The 27,510-nt window shown below is 40.3% G+C and overlaps 1 protein-coding gene across 4 annotated transcripts in view; it reads right to left on the bottom strand.

Annotated features, from left to right (window-relative positions):
• Positions 1-3,149: 3,149 nt before the first annotated feature.
• The window catches only part of tmem98 (transmembrane protein 98), a 56,818-nt gene continuing 32,457 nt past the window's right edge, over positions 3,150-27,510 (bottom strand). For all 4 annotated transcript variants that reach the window (XM_043675271.1, XM_043675274.1, XM_043675273.1 and 1 more), the window contains 5 exons: positions 20,048-20,179; positions 16,785-16,818; positions 15,171-15,286; positions 13,409-13,468; positions 3,150-5,316 (listed from right to left, as the gene is read on the bottom strand). In XM_043675271.1, coding sequence (XP_043531206.1) covers positions 5,109-5,316; positions 13,409-13,468; positions 15,171-15,286; positions 16,785-16,818; positions 20,048-20,179 — 550 coding nt within the window. In that variant the 3' untranslated portion in view covers positions 3,150-5,108. The remainder of the gene's footprint in view (positions 5,317-13,408; positions 13,469-15,170; positions 15,287-16,784; positions 16,819-20,047; positions 20,180-27,510) is intronic.

Genomic DNA, 27,510 nt, shown 5'->3' with positions numbered 1-27,510 from the left:
AGAAAAAGTGTGAATATATGGTAGGTTACATAGGCTGGATTTTTGCATTGGGTGCACATTGGGAGGCTTCTTCCAACCTACTTCTTCAAAGCTCAGTAACAGGGCCTTTCTCTCAAGTAGTCCTCCACCATTCCCTTAAATGTACCTGTACTGTCTGCTTCAACTGCTTAATGTAGTCACAAGTTTCACATTCGAATCAAAGAATCTATTCCTAAATTCCTTCTTGTAGATATATTAGTAGCCCCAGTTATGGACTATCCACAAGAGGAAGCAAAAAGATTCCATTAGGCTCTGTCTGTATTTCCAATATAATTTGTCCAAAATTGACCATACTGCCAGAAAAATAAAATCACAAAATTTCAAATACACCTTAATCTCAGTACAAATCAAGTTTTGGTGATCTTTTGTTTTAGTTCAAGAAAAGATCTCACATTCCACCCATAAAATTTACAATGTCCCATATTGAATTAATAAACATATTGAGTCTCTGTTTTTTGTCTCTTTCGTAAACCTTCAAAGAGACTCTTAATATTAAGCTTTTATTTCAGTACTAGGGCATTAAAAGCCATGTCGTAAAATGCAAATTATTTAAGTACTAAAAGTTATTTTTACTAAAGAAACTGACTACTGTACGCAAATGAAGCCATTAAAAGTTTCTATACAATGCTTATCGCTATTTCTCACTATTTGAAATTCGGCTACTTATGATTATTTTTGTAATAAATGTCAATTTTCAAGTAAATTCATAAAATTGCCCCAGGAATGAGATTTTAAATAATATGAAGGAATAATGCCAGAAATTATGTTCTCAAAAAGCATCATCTGAGTTTTCAGGGACAATTTTAAATTCTATTAATGCAAATGTTTGAATGTAAACTTGAATAACAACATCACTTCTCAAATGCAGTGCAATTTTCAGTTCAATTTCTACCAAATTGTCAATTGTATCCAAAGTTGAAGCTCTGCCCACTCCCTCCATGCCTAACCCAGCAAATCCTTTTAAAATCTGATGGGTTTCAATCTGGTCACCCTTCAGCCTTCTCGATGTGGAATAATTAGCCTCAGTCTGCTCTCTTTTTCCTAGTAGTTGCCGTCACACCCTTGTAAAGTGGTTTTATACTTGAGTGCAGTGAGGTGCAGTGACCTTTTTGAAAGTGCTGCCTCTTGCTTAGTTGTACACAGGTCAGTGTTAGCAACGGCAGTCATGATTAACATGAATTTCATTGACACTATAACAAAGGGATTCAATAAAAATCTGAGAGAACCTTAGAAAAATGTGTCAAACCTTCGAAAGATTGGATATTGTTTGGAGTGCTTTGATCTATGATCAGAGCTGTTAGATTTATATCTTGAGATTTATAGTGCAACGTAGAAAGTCTATGCTGTACAGAATGTAAAGTTCTGAATACTGACTATATTTGTTGCAAATTAAACCAGTCTCACTGCAGTGAAAGAGATTTAAAAAGGAGATCAAAAAGGAGACAAAAAACATATCTGTAGTGATTAAATACTGTGATTACTTAAACTTGACATATGCACATTATAAGGAGGATTTTATTGAGTATTCAACAGCAGATAATTTTTGGGCAGTGACTGAATTTAGGCAAGCTGTGAATCTTCAATTTCCCAATGGTACGTAGACTGAGAAAGTTAAAGTCGAGTGTGTGGTGCTGGAAAAGCACAGCAAGTCAGACAGCATCCGAGGAGTAGGAAAATCGATGTTTTCCAGCACCATTCTAATCTCGACTCTAATCTTCAGCATCTGCAGTAATCACTTTTGCCTTTTTTTTGATAAAGTTCTACCTTCAAGAAAAAGTCTATGAAACACGAGAATCTCGTTGCACTCGCTTTACGTTTGTTTAAAGGTGACGTGCACCAGTCCACATCATGTAGCTGTGTAAGGTCAAGAGTTTTCCTTACTTAACACAAGAGAGTGACAGTGGAAGTTCATGACCAGCAAGGAAGAATGTAATGCTGGGGTGTGGAGTAAGGTCTGGTACATGAAAGATGAACCCATGGAAATCAGAGAGCAGGGCAGGGGGTATGAAGGAATATTCTAATTGTCCATCATCATATGTAGCTAATACTTTCTGGTGAAGAAAATTATAGGTTCTCCTGAGGCAAAAGCAAAATACTGCAGATGCTAGAAATCTGAAATGAAAACAGTAACCACGGGAGAAACTCAGCAGATCTGGCAGCAGCTGTGGAGAGAAAAACAAAGTTAACGTTTCGAGTCTGGTCTGATTCTTTTTCAGAATTGATGGCTTTGTCATTTCTAGTTTGGGACCATCTCTTACGTTTAATGTCTGTCAATGTGGCATAGGGAGTCACGATGGTTCAGTGGTTAGCATTGCTACTTCACAGTGCCAGGGATCCAACTTTCCAATTCTAGCCTTGGGGGTGGGTCTTGGTGAGGTGCTGTTCAGCGGGTCGGTGTGGACATGATGGGCTGAATGGTTTGCTTCAATCCTGTAGAGATTCTACAATTTAGGTTGCCAACACTAACACTTGACGCTATTCCTGATATTCAGCATCCTATCTGATGGCATAAACATCTACACATTCCACACTGGTGCACAGTTGCACCCATCTACACTTCTGAAACCTAGAACCGTGCTTGCTGAACCTTTTCCCCCACTGTGATGCCATATTGAGGCTTGCAAATTTTCATGATCCTTCAGTGAAAGTTGCCGGAGTGAAGCAGAAGTCTGTGAGACTGATGGCCTGTTAGAGTGGGAGTACAGCTGTTCCAACTTGGTTGGAGCTCCATAATGACCACTGCAACCTCAGAACCGGGGACCCCAAAATTCCAGCTCGTGCCCCTCTTGGGAGGCCCCAACGTAGAAGAATAAGGGCAAAAAATGCTTGAGAACGCCACCACCGGCACATCACACACCATCTTCACTCGGCCAAATGTTCTCATTCTTTAAACATTGCGTACCATAGGAATCCCAATCAAATAGCATTTTCACCCACTTGAACCGCAGCAGTTCAAAGCTTTGCCAGTAATGCCAACATCCCAAGAAAGAATATTTTTTTAAAAATCAAACAGAAGTTGTTGGAAAAGCTCAGTAGGTCTGGTAGGATCTGTGAAGAGAAATCAAAGTTAATGTTTCAGGGCCTGGTGATCCTTCCTCAGAACATGTCCTGATCTTTTCCATCAACTTCTGTTTTTGTCTCTGATTTACAGCATCCACGGTTCTTCTTGTTTTTATTTTTATAAAGTCCTGGTATTCTGTTTTTTTACTTATCTAACAGTAGGACAACCATTCAAAGAAGAGCTCTTTACAAAGCCACTGAGTCAAAGAGGTTTACAACATGGAAACAGGGCCTTTGACCCACCTTGTCCATGCTGCCCTGTTTTCACAATTAATCTAGTCTCATTTGCCTGCATTTGGTCCATGACCCTCCATACTTATGCCATCTATGTACCAATCCAAATTGTCCATAAAATTGAGCAAAACCAACAAATGAGAAAAGTCAGTGCATATAGGGGTAGGCTTCAGTTACCACATCACCAGGGTTTAGGAGCTGCGCATAGTCCAGTTTAGACAATGCCGAACTACAGATTAAACATTCCAAAGGTATGTCAATATTTTGGCACTGGAAACAGTGGTGTGGATTTGCCAGTCTTCCTTTTGGGAGCAGTGCATGGACTTTTCCTGCCTATTTCTGTAACAAATGCTCTAGATAAGGACCCAAGGATGATTCAGTCTCTTTAAGAGTAAATTCGGCAATGCTGGGAAGGGTCGATGCGAGGTCAGGAAGTAGGCAGATAGGAAGAAACTTCACAATGACACACAAATGAGAACAAGAATCACTAAACACAAATAGGTCTATTAGCAGTTGGACTATTTAAAATATGGACACCAATCAGCTATAAGACGGGTTTGCTCACACAAATAGACAATCGGACTGCTTTGAGTACTGAGCCAGGACACACCAGGATGTGGTCTGTATTACTTGGAATTCCTTAATAAAAAAGATAAACAGTTGTACACTTTCCACTGTCACACATGGCTCCTACACTCTTTTCAAAATAAACAAAAATCTCTTTACCAATTTTATGATCGAGGTGACACCCTTTGATGAACTATCATTTCAGATCAAATAGACGTGCCTTTTTCTCACAATATAATAAGGCCCATTGTGTAAGATTAGGCTGTAGCATGGAGTGCTGGTTCTGAGAAATGCAGATCAAAGATTTGCTCAATGTGGATCAAAAAGTACAGTTAAATGTGAAATGATTTTTACTTTTCCTGTGAACATTGCACAATTTGCCCTGATACTCTAATTGGTTTAAAGGATGCCGTGTAATGTTAAGAACAGACCTGATCAAATTAATTCCTTTCTCTGATATCTTGAACCCAACAATCTGCTTAAGACAAAACAGATTAATACTTTTGCTGAAATAGTCAAGGCCTTTCATTTGATCACAGCTGTTGTTCATCTTATACGCCGCAACCTCGACCAAAACAGCTTCTGATTGACACATCAGCAATAATTTGTTTACAACAAAAGTCTTTAGTTGGCTTTGAAGCCCCCTCAAGATCTCTGATGCATCAAGTAAATTCTACGTCAATTGAGTGTTCACTATTGCAGAGAAAATAAAATTGTTAATAATTAACCTTGCTTAACATCAACCTTCCTCATGCAGGTAGCAATGCACCTCACTCACATTTATCACATGCTAAAAGCAAAAGGTCTCTGTAGCAATTAGGTTTTATGACTTAGATGTCCAGGCACAGAATTTAAAGAAACATCAAATGTGAGATTTGCTGGAGGAATTTAGCTGATGAAAGTTTCAGTCAGTTGAGGTCAAAAACAAACAGGGACACATGAATATTTAATTCTAACTATGCAGTAATTAGTGTAAACATTAGGTAAACAATCAAGCAGAGCTTAGAACTATAATTGACACTAATATCAGCCCTTTGTCTGTCCAAAAGTCATTTGAACAGTGGAGTCCAATCCTCAATGAGTTTTAAGGCACATATTTCACAGATTGATTAACCTGTGAACAGGAAAATGCACATGATTAAATGGAGCAGTTCAACTGGGGAAAAAGCTAGTTCTTCCCCGCTCCATCATCAGTCAGGCCCAAGGAGCTAAATTGAGGATTGTTCCTGACAGAAATTCTCACAGCCAATGAGGTTCCTCTCAGGTTCAGTCGCCAGAGCTGCCTCCCTTAGCACTGACATGTGCTCCTCAGCCGAAGAGAGGGACTGGTCAATCCAATCGAGGCTTCCGGTCATGTGACATGCATTCCTGGTAACCAATACAAGATGGCTGACAGAGAGAAGGAGAGCTGTGGTTCTGCAAGAGATAAAGGTCACATATCAATATAGGAAACTCCTCAGTGAAAAATAAATGGAAATAAAGACTGCAATGATTATGCAATCCATGTTTGTGTTTCTGATCAATATCTGTTCCAAAGCTGGGTTTACCATCAATGGTGCTTTTGGGTTGCTAAGGAAAATGTATGAAACTTCTTTGGTATATATTAGACTTTTCATAGAAGTTCATTATCTCAATCTAGTACTCTCTAAATTTAAAAGTTTTTTGTGTGATTACAAATCATTGGTCAGACCGCATTTGAAGTGTTGTGTTTCATCTGGGCACCTTATTTAATGAAGGAGAGAGTTCAAAGGAAATTTAGTAGAATGATACCAGGAATAAAGGACTTTAGATGCAAAAAAACATTCGAAAGATTGGGCTTATTCTTCCCGGAGCAGAGATGATTAAGAGGCGACCTGAGTGAGGTATTCAAAATTATAAACTATTTTGACAAGGTAAAGAAGGTGTCCATTTGTTGGTATTTCAGTAACTAGGGGTCACAATTTTACGATTGCCAGCAACAGAGCTAGGAGTGAGATAAGGAGAAAGGTCGTTAGTCAGAGAGTTGTTACGATTTGGAAAGCGCTGCCTGGGAGAGGGTGGAGGTGAATTCCACAGGAGGTTTCAAAAGGGGATGGATAATAGTTTGAAAGTGATGAAGTTAGAGGGATTTGGAGATAGGGCTGGAGAGTGGGACTAGCTGGGTAGCTCTTTTGGGAACTGGTACAGACACGATGGTTGAATGGCCTCCTTCTGTACTATAAAATTCTACGATTCTAAGCACCACACACATACTTTTCCTTTTGATTAAACCACCTAGTCCATAGGAAAAATTATTTTTCAATCATCTTTTTCTTTGTTTCCCAATTTTTTTCTTGAACTGATCATTTCCTTGAGAAGGCTCAGTTCCACAAGCTCCTTGAGCACTCCCTGACACAGAAGTGTGCACACTACAGCACAGAAAGTGCTGAGCTTGATTCCACTGTTCAGCTGGATCCTTTCCAATTTTCATGTCTTAAACTTTGTCTGAGACTAACTGTAACTCCTCAGCCACAGAACAATTTACCAAAGATTTGAGTTCAAACCAGATCTATATTGACTGCTATCATTAGTTGATTCATTATAGGAAACAGCCTAAAATTCTACAAGCACAAATTTAATTCTGGAATCACATTGATTTCACTTCCTTCTTGACTCTGGTTATGTGCCTCTCCTGTCACAAGTGGATAATAACTGGGGTCATTAACCAATCATTAAATTGCACATGAGGTGCCTGATTCTGCGGCTGTTTTGCACAATTCTAATTTCTGATGCTCACTTTGCCAACGGTAACAGAAAGGTTATTGCAAATTGCAGCCTAACTGATTCAAGGTGTTTTTACATTTGGAATAGAAGTGACCAGATTTATTCACGTTAGCTGCAAATCCAGTGGAGATGGAGGTCAGGTTTGATGGCTATTAACAAACGACAGTGCAGACCTGCATCCCTCACTTTAATGCTGAGGATTGTAAGTCTGCTGATTTTCAACACATCATTTTCAGGAATGACAACACTTCATGCAGATATCAAAGACTCCCCCTTTCTGCATCCCTCAGGGACAATGTATAGATACCCTAAAGTTTAAATAATTCCATTTGCTAGCATGTTAGTGGTAGACTCGAAATCTAAAGTGAACTGATAATTTCTTATTCAATTTAGTCCTATTGTTTCCTTCCCTTACATTTAACGATCCATGAACACACAAACAAAATGAGCTGCAGACCTTTTCCAAAGGCTGTATTAAGGTTTGCAAGACAAACGCAATGGATCCATCTACAAAGGTATGTCAGGAATTATGCTGAAGAAGGGCTTATGCCCGAAACGTCGATTCTCCTGTTCCCTGGATGCTGCCTGACCTGCTGCGCTTTTCCAGCAACACATTTTCAGCTCTGATCTCCAGCATCTGCAGACCTCACTTTCTCCCCATGTCAGGAATTATGCAAAGTAAGCCCAGTGGATTTAAATCGCTGACTCTTCTCTCCATTTCAGGCCTCTGCGAGCACCTAGATTTGTTCATTTAAAAACAGGAATTCACTATTCAAAGAAGCAACCTCCTTATCAGTCCATGATAGTATACTGAAACTTAAGCACCCTCTTGTTGCAGTTTTGATATCCCATTTTAGTATGGTCAGACCCCACAACTTTGTCATTGGTATGAATTATACCTGAAGCCATAGCATGATTTGATCTTCGAACATCAATCACATACAGCTCATTTTTAAACACTGCAGATTATCTAGAGCCATAAGTTATACTGCATAGAAACAGGCCCTTCGGCCCACCATGTCTATGCCAACCAACAAACACCAAACTTAACTAATCCTATCTACCTGATCCACAGCTTGCTATCCCCTGGCAATTTAAGTGCTCTACTGCTGTCTGAACTTCAACCTGCTGCATATTTATGGAACACTGCTAAATACTTGCTTCAGATTAATTTACATTATCTAAACATCACAATTTTAGATGGGAATCTGGGGCAGTTCCAGCAGATTGGAAAACAGCAAATGTTGCACCACTGTTTAAAAAAGGAGGTAGATAAAAGATGGGGAATTATAGACCAATTAGCTTAGCTTCTGTAGTGGGGAAAATGCTTGAGTCTGTTATCAAGGAAGAAATAACAAGGCATCTGGATAGAAATGGTCTCATTGTGCAGACTTATCATGGGTTCATGAAGGGTAGATCATGCTTAACTAATCTACCAGAACTCTATGAGGACATTATGAGCATGGTGGACAATGGGGACCCTGTAGATGTGGTGTATCTAGATTTCCAAAAGGCATTCGACCATGTGCCGCACAAACAGCTGCTGCACAAGATAAAGATGCAAGATGTTAAGAACAATATATTAGCATGGAACAATGTATTAGCATGGATAGAAGATTGGTTCTAGGAAGCAAAGAGCAAGGATAAATGAGTGCTATTCTGGTTGGCAATCAGTGATTAGTGGTGTGCCTCAGGGATCAGTGTTGGGATCGCAATTATCCATAATTTACATAGATGATTTGGAGTCGGGGACCATGTGTAGTGTCTCAAGGTTTGCAGATGACACTAAGATGAGTGGTAGACCAAAGTGTGCAGAGGACTGTGAAACTTTGCAGAGGGACATAGATAGTTTAAGTGAGTGATTAAATGTCTGGCAGATGGAGTACAATGTTAATAAAATTAAAAATCACACAACACCAGGTTATAGTCCAACAGGTTTCTTTGGAAGCAGTAGCTTTCGGAGCGCTGCTCCTTCATCAGGTGGTTGTGGAGAATAAAATCATAAGACACAGAATTTATAGCAGAAACTTACAGTGTGATGCAACTGAAATTAATTTTATAAATAATATAATTTCAGTTACATCACACTGTAAACTTCTGTTATAAATTTTGTGCCCTACCATCTTATACTCCACAACCACCTGATGAAGGAGCAGCGCTCCAAAAGCTAGTGATTCCAAAGAAACCTGTTGGACTATAACCTGGTGTTGTGTGATTTTTAACTTTGTACACCCCAGTCCAACACTGGTATCTCCAAATCAATGTTAATAAATGTGAAGTCATCCGTTTTGGTAGGAATAACTGTAGAAAGGACTATTACAAGAATTGCAGCATGTTACTGTTCAGAGGCACCTGTATATCTTTGTACATGAATCACAGAGTGTTGGTTTGCAGGTACAACAAGTAATTAGGAAGGCAAATGGAATGTTGTCCTTTATTGCTAAAGGGATTGAGTTTAAAAGCAGTGAGGTTATGTTGCAGCTGTACAGGATACTGATGAGGCCACACTTGTGCAGTGTTGGTCCCCTTACTTGAGAAAAGATGTACTGGCACTAGAGGGGGTGCAGAGGAGGTTCATTAGGTTGATTCTGGAGTTGAGGGGGTTGGCTTATGACGAGAGACTGAATAGACTGGGATTATATTCATTGGAATTTAGGAGAATGAGGGGAAATCTTACAGAAACGTATAAAATTATAAAGGGAATAGATAAGATAGTAGTAGAGAGAATGTTTCCACTGGTGGGTTAAACTAGGACAAGAGAGCATAGTCTCAAGATTAGGGGAGCAGATTTAGGACTGAATTGAGGAAGAATTCCTTCACCCAGAGGGTTGTGAATCTATGGAACTCCCTGCCAGTGAAGTAGATGAGGCTTCCTCAGTAAATGTTTTTAAAGCTAAGATAGAGAATATTTTGAACAGTAAAGGAATTAAGGGTTACAGTGAGAGGATGGGTTAGTGGAGCTGAGCCCACAAAAAGATCAGCCATGACCTTATTGAATGGCGGAGCAGGCTCGAAGGCCTACTCCTGCTCCTAGTTCTCATGTTCTTACAAACTGAGTAATGAGTTCAGTGTAAAAAGCTACTTGACTTATAGTTCAGTGACTTTTATTTGTTGGATTTATAATAAAAATGATCTTCAGATTTCCTGATTAGTGTGCTCCTAATCATTGTCATCTTAGAATGTTTTTGACACGGAAGTGGCTTCTCTAAAGATTTCACTGTCACCAACCAATGTAACTGACTTCAATCCACACTAACCTATACCATTGTCATCCAGACCCCGTAGCTTGGAACTACAATGCCATTCCTTTATTATTGCAAGGTCAAAACCATTGAACTCCCTCTCTAACAGCCTTGTGAATATGCTGAATTACATTTACCACATCTTCTCAAGGGCAATTGGGGATGAGCAATAAATAATGCTGAATCCAATATACCTCAAAAGACTAAGAGCCATATTAGACTCAAAACATTAACTCTGTTTTGACACAGATTCTTCTGGTCCTGCTGGGTTTCTTCAGCAATTTCTGTTTTGATTGCCTTTACACGTTTCCTTTTTAACAAAGTCCTATAAACTTCACAGAATTTCTGAACGGTTGCAGTGCAGAAGAGAACCATTCTGCTCATTGTCTTCGTGCCAGCTCTCCAAATGAGCATCTCACTTAGTGCCATTCTTCTTCCCTCTCTTCACCATAACACACAGTTCCTATTCAAGTAACTATCTAATTACCTTTTGAATACCTTGTTTGAACCTGCCTCCCCCAAGCTATCAGAGTCAAGAGAGTGGTGCTGGAAAAGCACAGCAGGTCAGGCAGCATCCGCGGAGCAGGAGAATCAAAGCCCCGATGAAGGGTTTATACCCGAAATGTTGATTCTCCTGCTCCTCGGATGCTGCCTGACCTGCTGTGCTTTTCCAGTACCACTCTCTCGATTCTGATCTCCAGCATTTGTAGTCGTCACTTTCTCCTTCCTCAAACTATCAAGCTATGGATTCAAGGCTCTTGACTACTTATTGCGTGAAACTGCTTCCTCATATCACTTTTGCTTCTTTTACTAATTTCTTTTTAAGTCTGTGCTTTCTCACTCTCATTCCTTTCACAATATTGAATGCGTCTGTCAAATCTCCTCTCAGCCTTCTCTGCTGTTAGGAAAACAGTCCCAACTTCTCCAATCTTTAGCATTGAAATGCCTCATCCCTGGGGGATTCTGGGGCAAGTAGAATGGGTCCTTCCTCAATAGGGGTGGACCATACATTCCTGGTGGGACAATTTGCTCTTTGGAGGGGATTTAAATTAATCTGGCAGATGGTGAGAATCTGTATGTATTATTAGAAGCAAGAGAAAAGACACACAAAGGATCTGAAAATAGAGCACTAGGACGGGTAATAATAGCTGTTAGGTGGGGTCAGACTGCAGGAATGCATTCACCTTTTATTTCAGTTTACAGTGCACGTAGGTAACAATGGTAACTAAGATTGACAATGTAGGTGTAAGTAACCATTTGAGAATACGCTGTAGTGTGATAATAGGAATCTGACTCACAAGGGAGTAGCACCGGTTACTAAATATCCCTGGATACATGGTGTTGTGAAAGATAGAGAAGAAAAGAAAGAAGGAGCAATTGAAGGGTTGAAGAGAGGACTACAGTGTTGAAGAGAGATGTCCTGGAGCAGTCAAGGACAGGACCTGATTGGTTAAAGATAAGAAACAATAGTGGCACTGTTGTACCTCAGGGTGTAATATATTGTTCAACATCTAGTGGGGAAGATAAAGTGGTGCACACTTGTAGGAAGGTTACAGAGAAATGCAGAAACAAAAACGGTGGCACAGTGGTTAGCACTGCTGCCTCACAGCGCCAGAGACCTGGGTTCAATTCCCGCCTCAGGCGACTGACTGTGTGGAGTTTGCACGTTCTCCCCATGTCTGCGTGGGTTTCCTCCGGGTGCTCCGGTTTCCTCCCACAGTCCAAAGATGTGCAGGTAAGGTGAATTGGCCATGCTAAATTGCCCGTAGTGTTAGGCAAGGGGTAAATGTAGGGGTATGGGTGGGTTGCGCTTCAGCGGGTCAGTGTGGACTTGTTGGGCCGAAGGGCCTGTTTCCACACTGTAATGTAATCTAATCTAATGTAATCTTAGAATAGGGGACTTTAATTGTCTGAATAAATCCTGCAATTATAAAAATGGAAAGGACGAGCAATGAGGAATTTGTGGTGTGCTAATGAGAATTTCCTTGATTGGTATCTTTGCGGCTTCATAAGGAAGGTGGCATTGCTGGATCTGGTTCTGGGGAATGAGGTTGGTTCAATGGTCAGTGGCAGCATGGGTATGAAGTGGCACAAACCGAAATGATAGCAAACGGTTGTTTTTGGAGACTGGAGGAAGCCTACAGTTGAGTTCACCAGGGATTAGTTCCAGGACCACTGCCTTTCTTGATATATCATTATGAGTTAGGTCATAGTTTCAAAATTTGCAAATGACTCAAAACATGGAAGTATCGTGAACCTTGAGGAGCCTTCAAGCAAGTGTACACAGGCTGAGGAAAGGGGCAGAGACATGGCAGGTAGAATTTAATGCTCAAAAGCGTAAACTGTTACCTTTTTGAAGGAAGATCAAGGAGAAATAATACAAGACAAAAGGTACAATTCCAAAAGCCATGCAAGAGCATAGTATATGTGCACAAGGGGGTATATGTGCACAAGTTCTGAAGCTGGCAAGACGGGTTAGAAAAATGATTAAATGGCATCCAGGATCCAGGGCTTCATGAGTAAAATCATTGAGTATGGAAGCAGGGAAATTATAATAAATAAAAACTGAAAGAACTGCAATCAGAAACAAAAACAGAAATGGCTGGAAAAGCTTCGCAGATCTGGCAGTATCTGTGGAGAAAAATCTGCCAGTTAATATTTGGGTCAAGTGACCGTTCCTCAGAACTCAAATTATATTAAACCTTTATAAAGAACTAGTTAAGCCTCAACTGAGGGATCACATTCATTTCTAGACACCACACTTTTGAAAGGTCGAGGTGGCAATGGAATTGGTTCAGTCAAAATTCAAGAGACTGGTGTCAGGAATAGGGGACTTTAACTGCATGAGTAGATTGGAGAAGGTAGGACTTCTCTTCATAGGAGACATGAGGAAGAGGAGATTTGATAGAGGGGTTCCAAATCACGAACGGGTTTGGACAGAGTAGATGGACAATAATTATTCATTTTGACAGAGAACAAGAGGACGAGGATTTAAAATGATTGAGAAAATAACTAAAGGGAGCAGGAGTTGAAATGTGTGGTTCGGGTTTGGATTGCACGTATTTGTTGCAGTGGTGGATGTAGACTTAATTGTGGCTTTCAAAAATTAGTTGGATAAGCTCCTGAAGGATAAAAGAAAATTAAGGGGCTAACGGCAAAGTGTGAGACAGTGGGAGTAGCTGAATTGGTCTCGTACAGAGCCAGAGTGCATAAATGGACTGAATGGCTGTAAGCACACCATGCCAAGAGTCTTCAGCAATAACACCAACCAGATGATCTCATTTCTCTTTCCAGTCAACTGTGCACATGTCAGAAGCTCTGTCTAAATTAAGATGTGCCAGAATTAAACAGTCTCATGCAATAGTAAAATCAGCTTATGCTCGAATTATGCAGGGAACCGTGCTCATATCCAAATGTAGTTATTCCACTCGTTCATCAAATGCCACTCAAAGATGAGTGCCACACCTGTTTCAGTCTATTGTTATACAGGTATCAACATCTTAGAAGCAATATAAACTGCATACCTGGCATCCAGGAGCTTAGGATCCAGTGGAGGATACATTGACCTCACAACATCATCCACCCTTGTAACAGAGAGAAGAGAAACAACATAATACATTATTGTACACTCCACCAAGCTGGAGATAGGACTTGCTGACTTCTCCCCTTTCAGAAAGCAATGACTAAATGCGATAATATTTAAACAGCATAATTAGAACATTGGGATACATGAGCAAATCATTTTGATGAACTTAAGTTAGCATTCCCTTTGTATCATTTCAATAATCAATGGAAACAGTCTCAAAATTCCTCATAATCTTTTAGATACCCTTAAGTTCAATGACAAAGCCCTTAACTTCTCAACTTGATTCATTATTGTACTGTCTCATGTATCATAGCACTCTGGTGAAGATACATTTTACTATTGACAATGTTATTATACTCTTCCAGTAGTGGTAGATGTGACATTTTTAGGAAGAAAATCCAACAGCATGTGTTCGTCTCTACAACAATCAAGCACTTGATTTCAATCCTGTGACTAGACTCCACGGTGGCACAGTGGTTAAGTTCAATGACAAAGCCCTTAACTTCTCAACTTGATTCATTATTGTACTGTCTCATGTATCATAGCACTCTGGTGAAGATACATTTTACTATTGACAATGTTATTATACACTTCCAGTAATGGTAGATGTGTTCGTCTCTACAACAATCAAGCACTTGATTTCAATCCTGTGACTAGACTCCAAATAGCAGCAACTCCACTGAGATTAGTGTTCTTGCCTGTGTCATCCCACTGCATTTACCAAACTGAATTTATATCAAACTCGTCAGCACAACACATTGAAGAAAAGCAAAAGAATTTCAAAATAATTATGAGGTAAGTATAATGCATCTTGACTCTTTCTCTTGCATGTTCCCTCTTTAACTTACAGCCGTCAGGATTTTCCAGTACACGATGAATTAATAAATAAGCATTGGTGCAAAGTGAAGTGAATTGATGCAAATTATCAGTGTCATGAAGTGATGTACAGACATCAGGCAATTTTCAGCAGAAAGGTGAAGATAAGGAGAGCAGGGAGACTTGACAGAGGCGCAATGGGAAGTGATGAAATGGAGACTGAGAAGTTCTTTCTATAGCCCTAGGATTTTCATGATTTACTGAATTTTCTTTACATTTTCCCTGAACATAATTTGCTATCCATCCCTAATTGCCCTTGAACTGAGTGGTTTGCTAAAGAAGTTAAGGATGAGCTATATTACGCTGGATCTGAAGTCACAGCGAGGCCAGAAAACATTAAGAATAGCAGATTTCTTTCATTATTGAACCAGATGGGTTTTTGTAACAATGTGCTCATGGCAACTGTTACTGAGGATAATTTTCAGTTCTCGATCTATTAATTCAATTTAAATTCCATCAGTTGTCATGGTAGGATTTGAACTAATGTTCGTACAGCATTAGCCCCCATCTCGGTTATTAGTCTAATGATATTATGCCAATACTACAATCTCCCCATGAAGATTCTGTGCTTCAGGAGGTCTCATGTTGATCTGAGGCTGCAGTTCCCTGTACTTTTCTCTAGGTCCACTGGGGAGACACAAAGAAATGACAATCAGTTTCTAACCTATTGTGAAAAACCAATTTCCACCATCTAGTATATCATCTATGGCAGTGGCCTTTATGTCAGCCACTGTGAGAAGTTCGGCTTTGCAGATTCATCCTCTTTATTAATATCAACAACTAAGTGACAAGTGAGCCGCTATCCTGAGACAGGTCCATCTCACCTCGGACTAATCCGCTTTGCCACTACGATTATGTCACTGAGCCTCGCTGGTGATTTGATCTTTGCACCTGATCCCATCGTCATGGCAACAAGTTTCTCTGTCAGAGTATGACATATCTGTAAAATAGAAGCAGAGAAGCATCAACAACTGTGACGATTGGTTCTTTTTAAATCTTCAAACAACAAAACAAAACTTAATTCCAATGTCACATTCCTAATAAAATGCACTATTTGGCATTTGTTACATCAACCTTCCATCCTGTACCAAGCGTTTGCCAAATTCACCCATTCTCACCATCGGATCCTCCATCTGATCATAATGGACACCATGTTAACTCTATGTGGGGGAATTAGTTTCAGCAAATGAAAATTTCACCAAGTTGTTGACTTTCTGGTTCCTCTGAAACATTCAAACTCATATTCCCACCACGTGAGTGAGTTCATATACAAGATGTGTTTTGGTAGGTGTAAATGCGAAGCAAGTGTAAAAATTATATCTGGCCTGGATTGTTCTGTCCAATCTTGTCGTGTATCTACTAGATTTGTTTGGTTGCACATATTGTTAGATGCACTGAGGATAAATACTTATCATGTAATTAATAATTATTAATGTCACGGTCTCTAAAATTAAGTTGTGAAGAAAGGACCCAGTCATAATAAAGGTTGTTAGGTCCTATAGAGTTCACCTTTCAAATAGCCTCACCCCTCCACCAACTTTGCATGCCCCCATCCCATCACCATGCCCTTTCCATATCCACTGTATAGTATGCACAGAAGGAGTATGATACAAGCTAAATAATAAACAATGGCAAGTTTAATAATACTCATGAAAAGAACATCCATTCAGAAATCCACTTTAAAAAAAATCTACACTTATCTTTTACAACATCAAGAACAAATGCTTTATCATATTTCACACTTCTTAATCTACTATAAAAATGTCAGTCAATCAAAGCTAAATCTTCCCTAAAGCTATGTAAACATATCTCCGCTCTGATAATTCATTAGTGACACCCCCACCATCTATCTAAACATATCCCCACCATGCTAATCTATGAGTGCATCTTGGAGTTCAACCAAGCATTCATATTGAGGCTATCTGGAAACTGCATCAACAAACAGATGGCCAGATATCACAAACATTTCAAAGATTTCCTTTGTTATTATGCGACTTGCAGGTTCTGTGCATAGTGCACACTGGACAACTGTATATGGAGGGAACATGGGGGCATGGAAGGACCATGAAGGCATGGAGAGAGCATGAGGGCATGAAAGGGATATAGGTGGTACTTTTTAAACTTACTTTCAGAGGTTTCATGAATTCAGAGTATGGGTTCACAACTCCTTTGAGGGGTCATGAATCACAAGCCTTTGAGAAGCTAGGTTCCATGAAAATCTTCCAGGCAGTATGAAGATGGGTATGAGATGTCTATCTCTGCAATGGAACTGACCATAGCAGGAGTGCACGGTGCCCTTATACCACACCCGAAAAAGAACTGTCAGTTGAATCCTAGAATCAGATTCAGCTCCCGTTTATAAAGATGTCCAAAGCCAGTCCACCTCTGCAAAAACACATCCAGCCTTCAGTCTCTAATAAAAGTGCTATATTTCTTACCTTAAGAATCTCTATGCAGTGAGACACCAACCCCCTGGAAAATAGAAGAGTCTATTAGAGTAAAGCAAGTTCAATAACAACAGTTTATACTTATATTGCACCTTTCTAGGAATGAAACATCCCAAGGTGCTTCACAGGAGAATTACGACACGGAGCCACATGGGGTAATAAGATCCAATGATCAAAAGCTTGGTCTAATATACAGTGCCTTAAAGAGGGAAGTGAAATAGTGAGGCTGAGAGGCAATTCCAGAGTTCCAGGTTGAACCATCTGAAAGCACCGTTGCTAAGGGTGGAGAAAGTTTCCTTGGGAATACTTAAGAGGCCAGAATTAGAGGCGCAAAGATATCCCAGAAGACTGTGGGGCTCAAGATGATTACCAAGAGGGAAGGGAAAGGACAGGAACCAATATGAAAACAAGGATCAGTGTTTTTAAGTTAAAACCTGGACTCAGTGTAGATCGCTGAGCAGAGGAGCATTAGAGAATCGAGTCTTGCCGTGAGTTATGACATGTGCAACAGAGTTTTGGATGAGCTCAAGTTTGCAAATGGTAGAATCTGGAAGGTCAGCTGGAGTGCATCAGAATTGTTGATTCAGGAAGTAACGAAGGCACAGATGAAGGTTTCAACACCCACAGGAACATGTTAGTTCACATATTCACATGGAAAACACAGTCAAATACAAAAACAGCCAGAGGTGATGCCCACACTTTGACACTCTTTACTGAAACACAAAGCATCTTCATAGAATTGATTGAAGTCCTAATCCCAGTATTATGTGCCTTTCTTTCAATTTTCTTTACACCTTGGAGAAATGTTTCTTTTCAAAAGGTTTCCTGATCTCCATGTTTGTACAAATGCATTCATCAGAAACAAGGAATTTGTAATTTGGATTACTCTTCTACCCCATTTTTTTTTAGATTAGATTACTTACAGTGTGGAAACAGGCCCTTCGGCCCAACAAGTCCACACCGACCCGCCGAAGCGTAACCCACCCATACCCCTACATTTACCCCTTTACCTAATGGTGCTTTTCAACTGCACCATTTTGTGGTGCAGTTGAAAAGCAATGGGATCAAGCTGGAAGCAAGAGAAACAAAAAGACTCCTTTTGATTTACTCACGGAATGTGCATGTCACTGACTAGGTCAGTTTTCATTGTCCATCAGCAATATTGGAAGGAAGTTCAAGGAATCTGACCCAGCAACAGTGAAGACACAATAAAATACACAAAGATAGAGATATCACGGAATATATGATTCCGTGAATATGACTACATCAAGTGGTGTGGTGCTGGAAAAGGTCGGACACAGCAGGTCAGGCAGCATCCGAGAAGCAGGAGCTTCGACATTTCAGACAAAAGCCCTTTCCTGATGAAGGGCTTTTACCCAAAACCTCACTTCTTCTGCTGCTTGGATGCTGCCTGACCTGCTGTGCTTTCCAGCACCACACACCCGACTCTGATCTCCAGCATCTGCAGTCCTCACTTTCGCCTACATCAGGCAGTGACTAGACTGTGGAACAGCTCTCCTAATTTTGGCACAAAAGATCATACGAAAGTCTCTGCAGAGTTGATTTGGGCTATGTTTGCTGTTGGTCGTTTCCAGTGGCTAGCTCAACACCTTGTGATCTGGCTGCCTTCATTCTTTATTTACTACATCATGATTTGATATAAATGAGTAGCATACTGGGCTAATTCACAGAGCAAATAAAAGTTAATATAAGCAAATATTATTGTGAGTTTGGAGACATGTCGGCCATGCAAAGATGGCAGATTTCCTTCCCTCAAAGGCATGAGTGAACCAGATGGGGTTTTATGATAATCAGCAATGGTTGCCTGAGCTTCTGGATTCTTAATCCAGTCACGATACTGTTACTCTACTGCCCCCGTGTGGCTACCAGATAAAATGCAGTTAAAGGATGAACTCCAATTTGCTTCATCATTTTAGAAAGAAATCAATCGCAAAATCTTGTCATTCAACAAATAATGTCTTATGAAAGTTGACAAAACTTCAATGCATAGTGATTTCAATTTTCTGATCAATATTTTAACACCAACTTGTCTATTTTAAAAAAGTTTCTGTTCGCATTCAAATAATTCTGACTAGAAAATCAAGCCTTATGTCACTGTATTTCTAACGCTCCCTCAGCCCAGACTTATTCTTAATCTTTACCACACAACTGCTCAATCCGATCCTAGACATTTCCTGATAGGATTTGAGATGGAAGAAAGAAAATCAAACAAAGATTTGCCACTGAGTCATTCTCATTCAGCTGCTAGTGACTGAAGAAAGGAAGAAATTGCATTTAGGATCATAGAGTCATACAGACCCTTCAGTCCAACCAGTCCATAATCCCAAATTAAACTAGTCTTACCTGCCAATGCTTGGCCCATATCCCTCCAAACATTTCCTATTCATATACTTATCCAAATGTCTTTTAAATGTTGTAATTATACCACTTTACCTGTCACATGAACCACTCTGTGTAAAAATGTTGCCCCTCATATAATTTTTAAGTCTTTCTCCTCTCACCTTAAAAATATGCCCCTTAATCTTGAAACCTCCCACCATACGAGAAAAGACACCTTATCCATACCCGTCATGATTTTAAAAAAGGTCACCCCCCAACCTCCAGTGAAAAAAATCCCAGCTTCTCCCTATAACTCAAACCTTCTATTCCCAGCAACTTATTGGTAAATCTTTTATGAACCCTCTCCAGCTTGAAAATATCCTTCCTACCACAGGGAGACCCGAAACAGCTGCAGTATTTTTGGCATCTTTCACCATCTTGGGACATGTCAAAACATTGTACAGCCAATTCTGAGCTTTTGCAGCGTAGTCCCTGTTCTAATGTCAGAGAGGTGGCAGCCAACTGGTGCACAGCAAGTTCCCACAAATAGCACTGAGATAATGGGCTGTTTTGCTTTCCTCCCCAGTTGAATTGTTTGAGGAATTTGTTGAGAAATTGGTGAGATTTCTTTGAAATGGCGACTGAGGAGCTTTGGCATTCACCTGGGAAGGCAGTGCAAGCCTCAGTCTGAAATGTCATCTCTCAATATTGCACTGAAGTATCAGCCAAGTCTTTGCAGGTTGCCTGAGGGCAAGTGAAAGCAGGTGAGCACATGCTGTCTGCATACCAAAGGTTTAGCTTAGTGGGGAATGCTAATCATTTCATGTTCATAATCCTGAGATCATAAGGAAGATTTGATTAGCATTTGTTCAGGACTGTTGGCAAATCAGTAATTAAAGGCATGCTGTACATACGAAGCATCCTCTATCCAGTCTTCATTTTCCAGGATCGCCTCAATGTGTGGGTTTGTGATAACTACATCATCCAGTTCCAATTCTGAGGGCTCACTCTGGGTTTCCATCGCACCAATGAGATCTACTGTAGGCCTGCAAGGGAAATAAAGCAACTGGGTAAATCCGAAGCTTGGAAAACACACAATGAGTAACACAAATGCTTAATCTATTTAATCAAAGATGGTGGACAACACTAACTGGGCCAGCATTTATTTCCCATCCCTAATTAACTCAGTGAAGACACTGGGCTGCTTTCTTGAACTGCTCAAGTCCGTGCCTGAAGGTACACCTACAGTGCTCTTAGAGAGGGAGTTCTAGGACTTTGACTCAGTAACAGCGAAGAAACAGGGATATATCCCTAAGTCAGGATCGTGTGTGATTTGGAGGGAAGCTGATGGTGCTCCAATGCATCTGCTGCTCTTCTCCTTCTCAGCTGGCGGTTCCCAAACATTTTCCACCGTGTCCACATTTTGCAGCTCAGAAATTGCTGTGACCCTTCATTGAAAGGTAGGGACAGGGGGAGGGGAAGACCAATGAGAGGAAGAAGAGGAGGGTCGGCCATTGTTCTGTCAAAATTCACAACCCCACAATTTCAGCTCACAACCCCACTTGGGTCCTGTCCAAAGTAGTGGAAGTCACAATTTTGGATGATTTTTGAAAGTTACTTGATGAGCTGTCGCACTCCATCGTGTCGGTGGTACACACTGCTGCCACTTTGCATTGACAATGGAGGCAGTGAAGGTGTGAGATGGAGTAAGCTGCTTTGTCCTCGATGATATTGAACCTCTTGAGAGTTGTTGGAGCTGCTACTGGTTGTACTTGTATAATTCTGTCATGTCCAATCCTTTATTTTTCACAAAGCTCAGAGATTGAACCCTATGTCTTTTCTAACTTTTATCCTTGTTTTAGACTCATGTCTCACGGTCTAATCTGTCTGCATGTGTTCTGTTATCACTCCTCATTAGTCATTAATAAACTCATTCTTTTGTTAGCTCAAGAAAGCATGGTTAAATTGATTCTTTTTAAAACATGGTTGAGAGTGGGATGCGGGCAAAGCACAGCTGGTCAGGCAGCATCCAAGGTGCAGGAAAATCAATATTATGGGCATAAGCCCTTCAACATGAAGGTTCCTAATGAAGGGCTTATGCCCGAAACATTGATTCTCCTGCTCCTCAGATGCTGCCTGACTGGCTGTGCTTTTCCAGCACCACATTCTCAACTCTGATCTCCAGCATCCGCAGTCCTCACTTTCTCCTTTTAAAACATAAATTCTTTCAATCTAGGAGAAAGGGAAGAGGTCCTTATTAAACTAACCCTGTTGCCATCAACTAAGGAAGGGGCACAAAAAATAAAAGATGGGGGTCAGTTCATCCCTTCCCACCTGGGATCTTGACAATTTAGGATATCCCATTTGAAACCATAATAAATTGGGAAAGCTTGCTCAAGGAATGGTCATAATATCTGTGTGGAACAATTTTAAATGGTGCCAAAGACTCTTATGAGGGTGGACTACAGTTTACACGCAGTTCCCTCTTATTATACTCCATTCCCTTCAAAATAAAGACCAATGTTTCATTTGCCTTTCCAATTACCTGTATCAATTTTACCAATCATCTTCAATCAAACTTCGAGATACAGGAAGAATCACAATAAGAACTTATTAGCACACAACCCCATGTCTGATCTTAGGATGGGGGGAAAGTCATTGTTAAAGCAGCTGAAGACATATGGGACGAGGACATGACCCTGAGGAACTCCTGCAGAGATGTCTTGGACCTGAGATGATAGACCTTGGGTAGACCAAGTAATAATCCTCTGTCTATTCTAAAATTATTCTTTACAACCTAAAAATGATCTATGACTAGCGTTAGCTCCATTGGCTTAACAAAGGAGAGATTGACAGGGGCTCGGAGCCTTGGCTGCTCTAACGATCTCCAGTTGAAATGGAAATTGTGAATGTTAAGGAAGCATTTGGACGTAGTTGAATCTTTCCAATACTTTGGTATCGGTACTGATCTGGGGCTCATTTTCCATTGCGATGGTTGCATACCACTAAAGCTGTGATTTAATGACTAAGATTGGAGTCCTTTGAATTATTCACAATCCTTATGCTATTATTGGAGAGTGACATCTTTTCCCTCAAGACAGTTTTTGGAATTTTCTGAGACCTTTAATGATCACCTGCACAGGCAGATGAGCTGATGTTTGCCAAGGCAGAGCTTCTCTGTTGTGAAGAAAGTGTTCCATGTCGGACACAGCCCCAATTCTGGCATTTCTCATTTTTATGAGGGTGGACTACAGTCTACATGCAGTTTCCTATTATTTTACTTCATTCCCTTCAAAATAAAGGCCAATGTTTCATTTGCCATTCCAATTACCTGTATCAATTTTACCAATCATCTTCAATCAAACTTCAAGGTACAGGAAGAATCACAAGAAGAATTTATTCTGTACCAGGCAGTTACGAGGGCCCAGTCAGAGTTTAAAAAACACACAAGCTCATCATTGGTTGCAATCCCAACAGAGCAGTTTTATTCTGTAGCCGTGCACTCTGTAAAAACTCAATACCGGTCTGAACAAGCCCTTGAACGTGGCTGATGACTCATCAAGTGCGCACATGACACTGTCCCAACATAACACACACCAACTATAATACATAACAGAGCCGAGGTCAGATACAGGTTGTCTATCTCTGTAAATAAGAGAGATTACTGATACTTTTTAGGTCATCCCCAAACAACATTATTCTTTATTAAACAGTGCAGCACTGATGATGCGCAACTTTGGTAGGGCAATAAATGCTGGCCTAGACAGCAACATGGCATCTAGTGACTGATTTTAAAAAATGCTAAGTCTGGGATAATTCTGTGAAATGAGAGCAGTCTGGAGGTAAGAGAATAATTCCACTTTTTTTTTGCTGAATTCAAATTCCACCATCTGCCATAGTGGGATTCAAAACCAGCTCCCTAGAACATTTCCTGGGTCTCTGGATGAATAGTCCAGGATAATATCTCAAAGCCATTAGCCTCCTCTAGAGGATGGATGTGAAAGAGAGAATTTCAGTTTGTCATCTTCCTCTTTAAGGAGTTGTGATAGTTTGACTGCTGGCTGGTCACCACTTAGAGTCATAGAGATGTACAGCATGGAGACAGACCCTTCGGTCCAACTCGTCCATGCCAACCAGGATATCCTAAATTAATCTAGTCCCATTTATTAGCACTTGGCCCATATCCCTCTAAACTCTTCCTGGTAAAGTAGCCTCTGCCTTTGAAATGTTGTAATTGTACCAGCCTCCACCACTTCCTCTAGCAGCTCATTCCATATATGCACCAGCACCTTCAGCCTCTTTTAAATATTTCCCCTCTGACCTTAAACCTATGCCTTCTAATTTTAGACTCCCCTACCCTGGGAAAAAGATTTTGGCAATTCACCTTATCCATGCCCCTCATGATTTAATAAACTTCTATACAGTAACCCTTCAGCCTCCAATACTCCAGGGAAAATAGCCCCAGCCTATTCAGCCTTTACCTGTAACTCAAACCCTCCAACCTTGGCAACATCCTTGTAAATCATTTCTGCACTCTTTCAAGTTTAACAACATCTTTCGTATAGCAGAGAGACTAGAATTGAATGCAATTTTCCAAAAGTGGCCAAAGTATTGCCACATGACATCCCAACTCCTATTTACAATGAACTGATGAATAAAGGCACTTCAATTAGGTTTTCCCTGATTAGCCTTCACAGCCCAGGAACTATCGATCCCAAGGAGGCTGCCAGCTCACTCCACCACTGTGGTTGGTTTCCAACACAATGAGGAAGCCCAAACATCCAAAGACTACCCCAGGGACTGAGAACATTAATGGAAATTCTTAGCTCAGCCAAAAGTGCCTTGTGAGAGGGGAGAATGCAGAGGAAGAGGTAGTATATCATAATTGAATGTTGGTGGTTAAAGAGGGTAGCTGTGAAAGAATTTGAGGAGAGATGTGGAGTAAAATGATTAATTACTTACGTTAAGAATAATTCTAGAATAATTACTTACAGATTAGATTAGATTACAGTGTGGAAACAGGCCCTTCGGCCCAACAAGTCCACACCGAGAGGAGAGATGTGGAGTAAAATGATTAATTACTTACGTTAAGAATAATTCTAGAATAATTACTTACACTTACTTTAAGAATAGTTACTGATCATGCACATAACCAGTGATGCCAGATCTGAGCCCGAGTCTGCAGGATTCCAGAAACAGTCTCTTTAACATGCCTTGTATAAAAGGCAAAGCTGCCATAGTCTTAACAGACTATGTTACTCTGTCATCAGACAGAGATAACTGGTGGTGGTTTAACCTGAGGGTCACCACACTTGAGGCAAGGGGAGAGATTGAAAGAGAGAATCCTACATGGTAACCTCAGCTGATGCAGGATATGAACTCTCATTGTCGGCATCACTCTGGGTTGCAAAGCTTCCCAGCCAACTGAGCTAATGGAGCCCCAGTGGATATAATTATGCTTAATAAAACCTGTTAATGTTTACTGACATGAAAGTATGTCTGATCTTACTGCATGGTATTAGAAGGTCATCCTAGATTAATAACCTTCCCGCCTGGTGTAGAACCTCAACTCAATGCCTCAGACATGTGACACATCCCAGCTCAGCCAAATAGACATGTTACAGGTCAAAGGTTATAGTGTGCATATTAAGTGAAAATAACGACAAATACACTTGAAACCAGGAATTGAAAATTCTCAAATGTGACTGAGAAAACTCAATCAGGATGAAGGGGAGAAAGAATAGCTTCAGGATATCCTAGAAAAAATCCTTTTTATGTAATTCTCCACAAAAATATCAGGAACATATTCTTCTCAATGTTTTCTTCTTTGAAAGATCCAGCAGAGGGAGCCCATCACCAAATGTTAAAATAGTGAAAATTTGTGAAAGACACTCTCTTCAGCAACAGTGGTTATGTCAGCCATTACCATGAATGTAATTTGTTCTACCTTGACATGTCCCAGACTTTTTAATGCACCGGGTCTCCTTTGGTCTTTGTTTGTCTGGATCCCTGTTTTTAGAATTTCAGTCACCTTTGAGAATTTTCAAGAGAGCACTCTCCCCTCAGGGAGCTGGCCGGTGAATTATTTAATTCAAGATTCATAATTCATTGTTTGTCTCCAGTGAAAACCAAGATCTTTAAACAAACAGAACTAAGTTAAACCTAGCTCACTGACATTAAGCTGTGAGGTGTGGTACAAAGGAGCTTGGGAAATAGTCTCTTCACCCACAGACATATCAAATGTTTCTTTTTTAGGATACAGCCCACACTTTTGCTGAAATGTTTAGAGACAGACTATTACAACTTATTAGAAATTCTTGACCAATTGAATGCTCAAACTCCCTGAGGTGCACAATAAATGCTTTGACTCATGTTGGATCTTTGGCTTGGTGCAGATAAAAACAAATGAGGTGCAGTTATTGGTAGTCCCGAATCTGCTACAGAGTTGTGATCTGCTAACTGTTGTGTGGTGACTTCTATCTCGCATCAATGTCATGACAATAACAGAACCAAGGCTTAAAAATGGTTAAGACTGTGAGTTTAATATTCAAGGATATAAAATGCTCAGAAAAGATAGAGAAGGATAAAAGGAAGATGGACTGGCTGTCCTGATTAGGGCTGACATTGTGGTGTTGAAAAGAGTGAATGTCTTTGAGAATGCAAGGACAGAGTCCAGTTGGTCACAGGTAAATGTAAAAAAAGATAAGATCACACCATTTGGGAATTCTATTGGGTGCTAAATCATGTGAGAATAAAACAAAGGAATGAATTTGCAGGAGAATCCCAAAGATTTACATGAATTAGAGATCAGATATTTTAGCATTTTCATTATCCAAATAACAAGTGAAATACATGCTACAATAAAGTTTGAGGAAGATGGAGGAAGTTCTGAAATGCTTTCAGGAGAATGTCCTTAATCTAAAGTTTTGAGATCCATAATCAAGGAAAAAATCAATGGGAATTTGGAAAGAGCTGTGTTAAGTAAGGAGAGGCAAAACAGATTTATGGAGGATAGAGTATATCTGACTTGCTTTGATGAAGTAATGGAGAAGTTTGATGAAAGTAATGCATTAGATGTCTATATGAATTTTAAGAAGACTTTTGACAACGTATCACCTAAGAGACTGGTCAATGAATTTGAGGCTTATGGAGTAGCAGGGTAAATATTCAATTGGTAGTTGAATAAGAAATCATTTATGGATGCAAAACTGAGTTGTGAAAGTCTGTTGTTTCTTGGACTGGAGGATAATGTTTCCTATGAGTCCACGCAAGGATCATTGAAATTTGTGCCACACGGTGGGCGGCACGGTGGCACAGTGGTTAGCACTGCTGCCTCACAGCGCCAGAGATCCGGGTTCAATTCCCGCCTCAGGCGACTGACTGTGTGGAGTTTGCACGTTCTCCCCGTGTCTGCGTGGGTTTCCTCCGGGTGCTCCGGTTTCCTCCCACAATCCAAAAGATGTGCAGGTCAGGTGAATTGGCTATGCTAAATTGCCCGTAGTGTTAGGTTAGGGGTAAATGTAGGGGTTGGGGTATGGGTGGGTTGCGCTTCGGCGGGGCGGTGTGGACTTGTTGGGCCGAAGGGCCTGTTTCCACACTGTGAGTAATCTAATCTAATCTAATCTAATGTCAATGATCTAGAAATATGGAATAAGATTTAAAATTTTGACAACCATACAAAACTTGGAGGAGTGGCAAACAATGAGGATGAAATAGTCTGTAACAGGACACACATAAAATGGGCTGGCAGAATGGACATACAAATAGCAGGTGGAGTTCAATACTGAAAAATCAGAGGTGTCACATTTTGGCAGAAGGGAATTAATGGTACAATTCTAAAAAGTGTGCAGGACCAGAGGGATGTGCATCAACTCTTCACATATTCAGAAAGCAGTTAGTGAAGGATATATGGGATCCTGGACTTCAGGAATAAACACATTGAATGTAAAAGTGAGGATGTTATGCTGAACCTTTGTGAAGCTCTGATTAGTTGCATCGGGTTCTGGTCACCACAATCTCGGAAGATGTAAAATTTCTTGAAAAGATTAGATTAGATTAGATTAGATTACTTACAGTGTGGAAACAGGCCCTTCGGCCCAAAAGGTACAATGGTGATTTATCAGAATGGGAGTTTTAGTTACAAGAATAGGTTGGAAAGACTGGAGTTATTATCCATACAGCAAAGGAGATTTGGGGAGATTTGCTGGAGGTGTACAAGTTTATGTTATGTTTAGATAAAGCAGGCATTAAAAACACTCTTTCCATCAGCTAGACAAGTAAAATGATACACAGTTTTCAGAATTAGCAACAGGGGGAATGTGAGGATGAACTTTAATATCCAGTGAGTGGTAATAATCTGGAATTCATTACTCAACAG

The sequence above is a fragment of the Chiloscyllium plagiosum genome, chromosome 33 (assembly GCF_004010195.1).
Source record: "Chiloscyllium plagiosum isolate BGI_BamShark_2017 chromosome 33, ASM401019v2, whole genome shotgun sequence".
Classification (NCBI taxonomy): domain Eukaryota; kingdom Metazoa; phylum Chordata; class Chondrichthyes; order Orectolobiformes; family Hemiscylliidae; genus Chiloscyllium; species Chiloscyllium plagiosum.
Note: the sequence above shows the minus strand (reverse complement) of the source record. Positions and strands in the feature narration are given on the sequence as shown.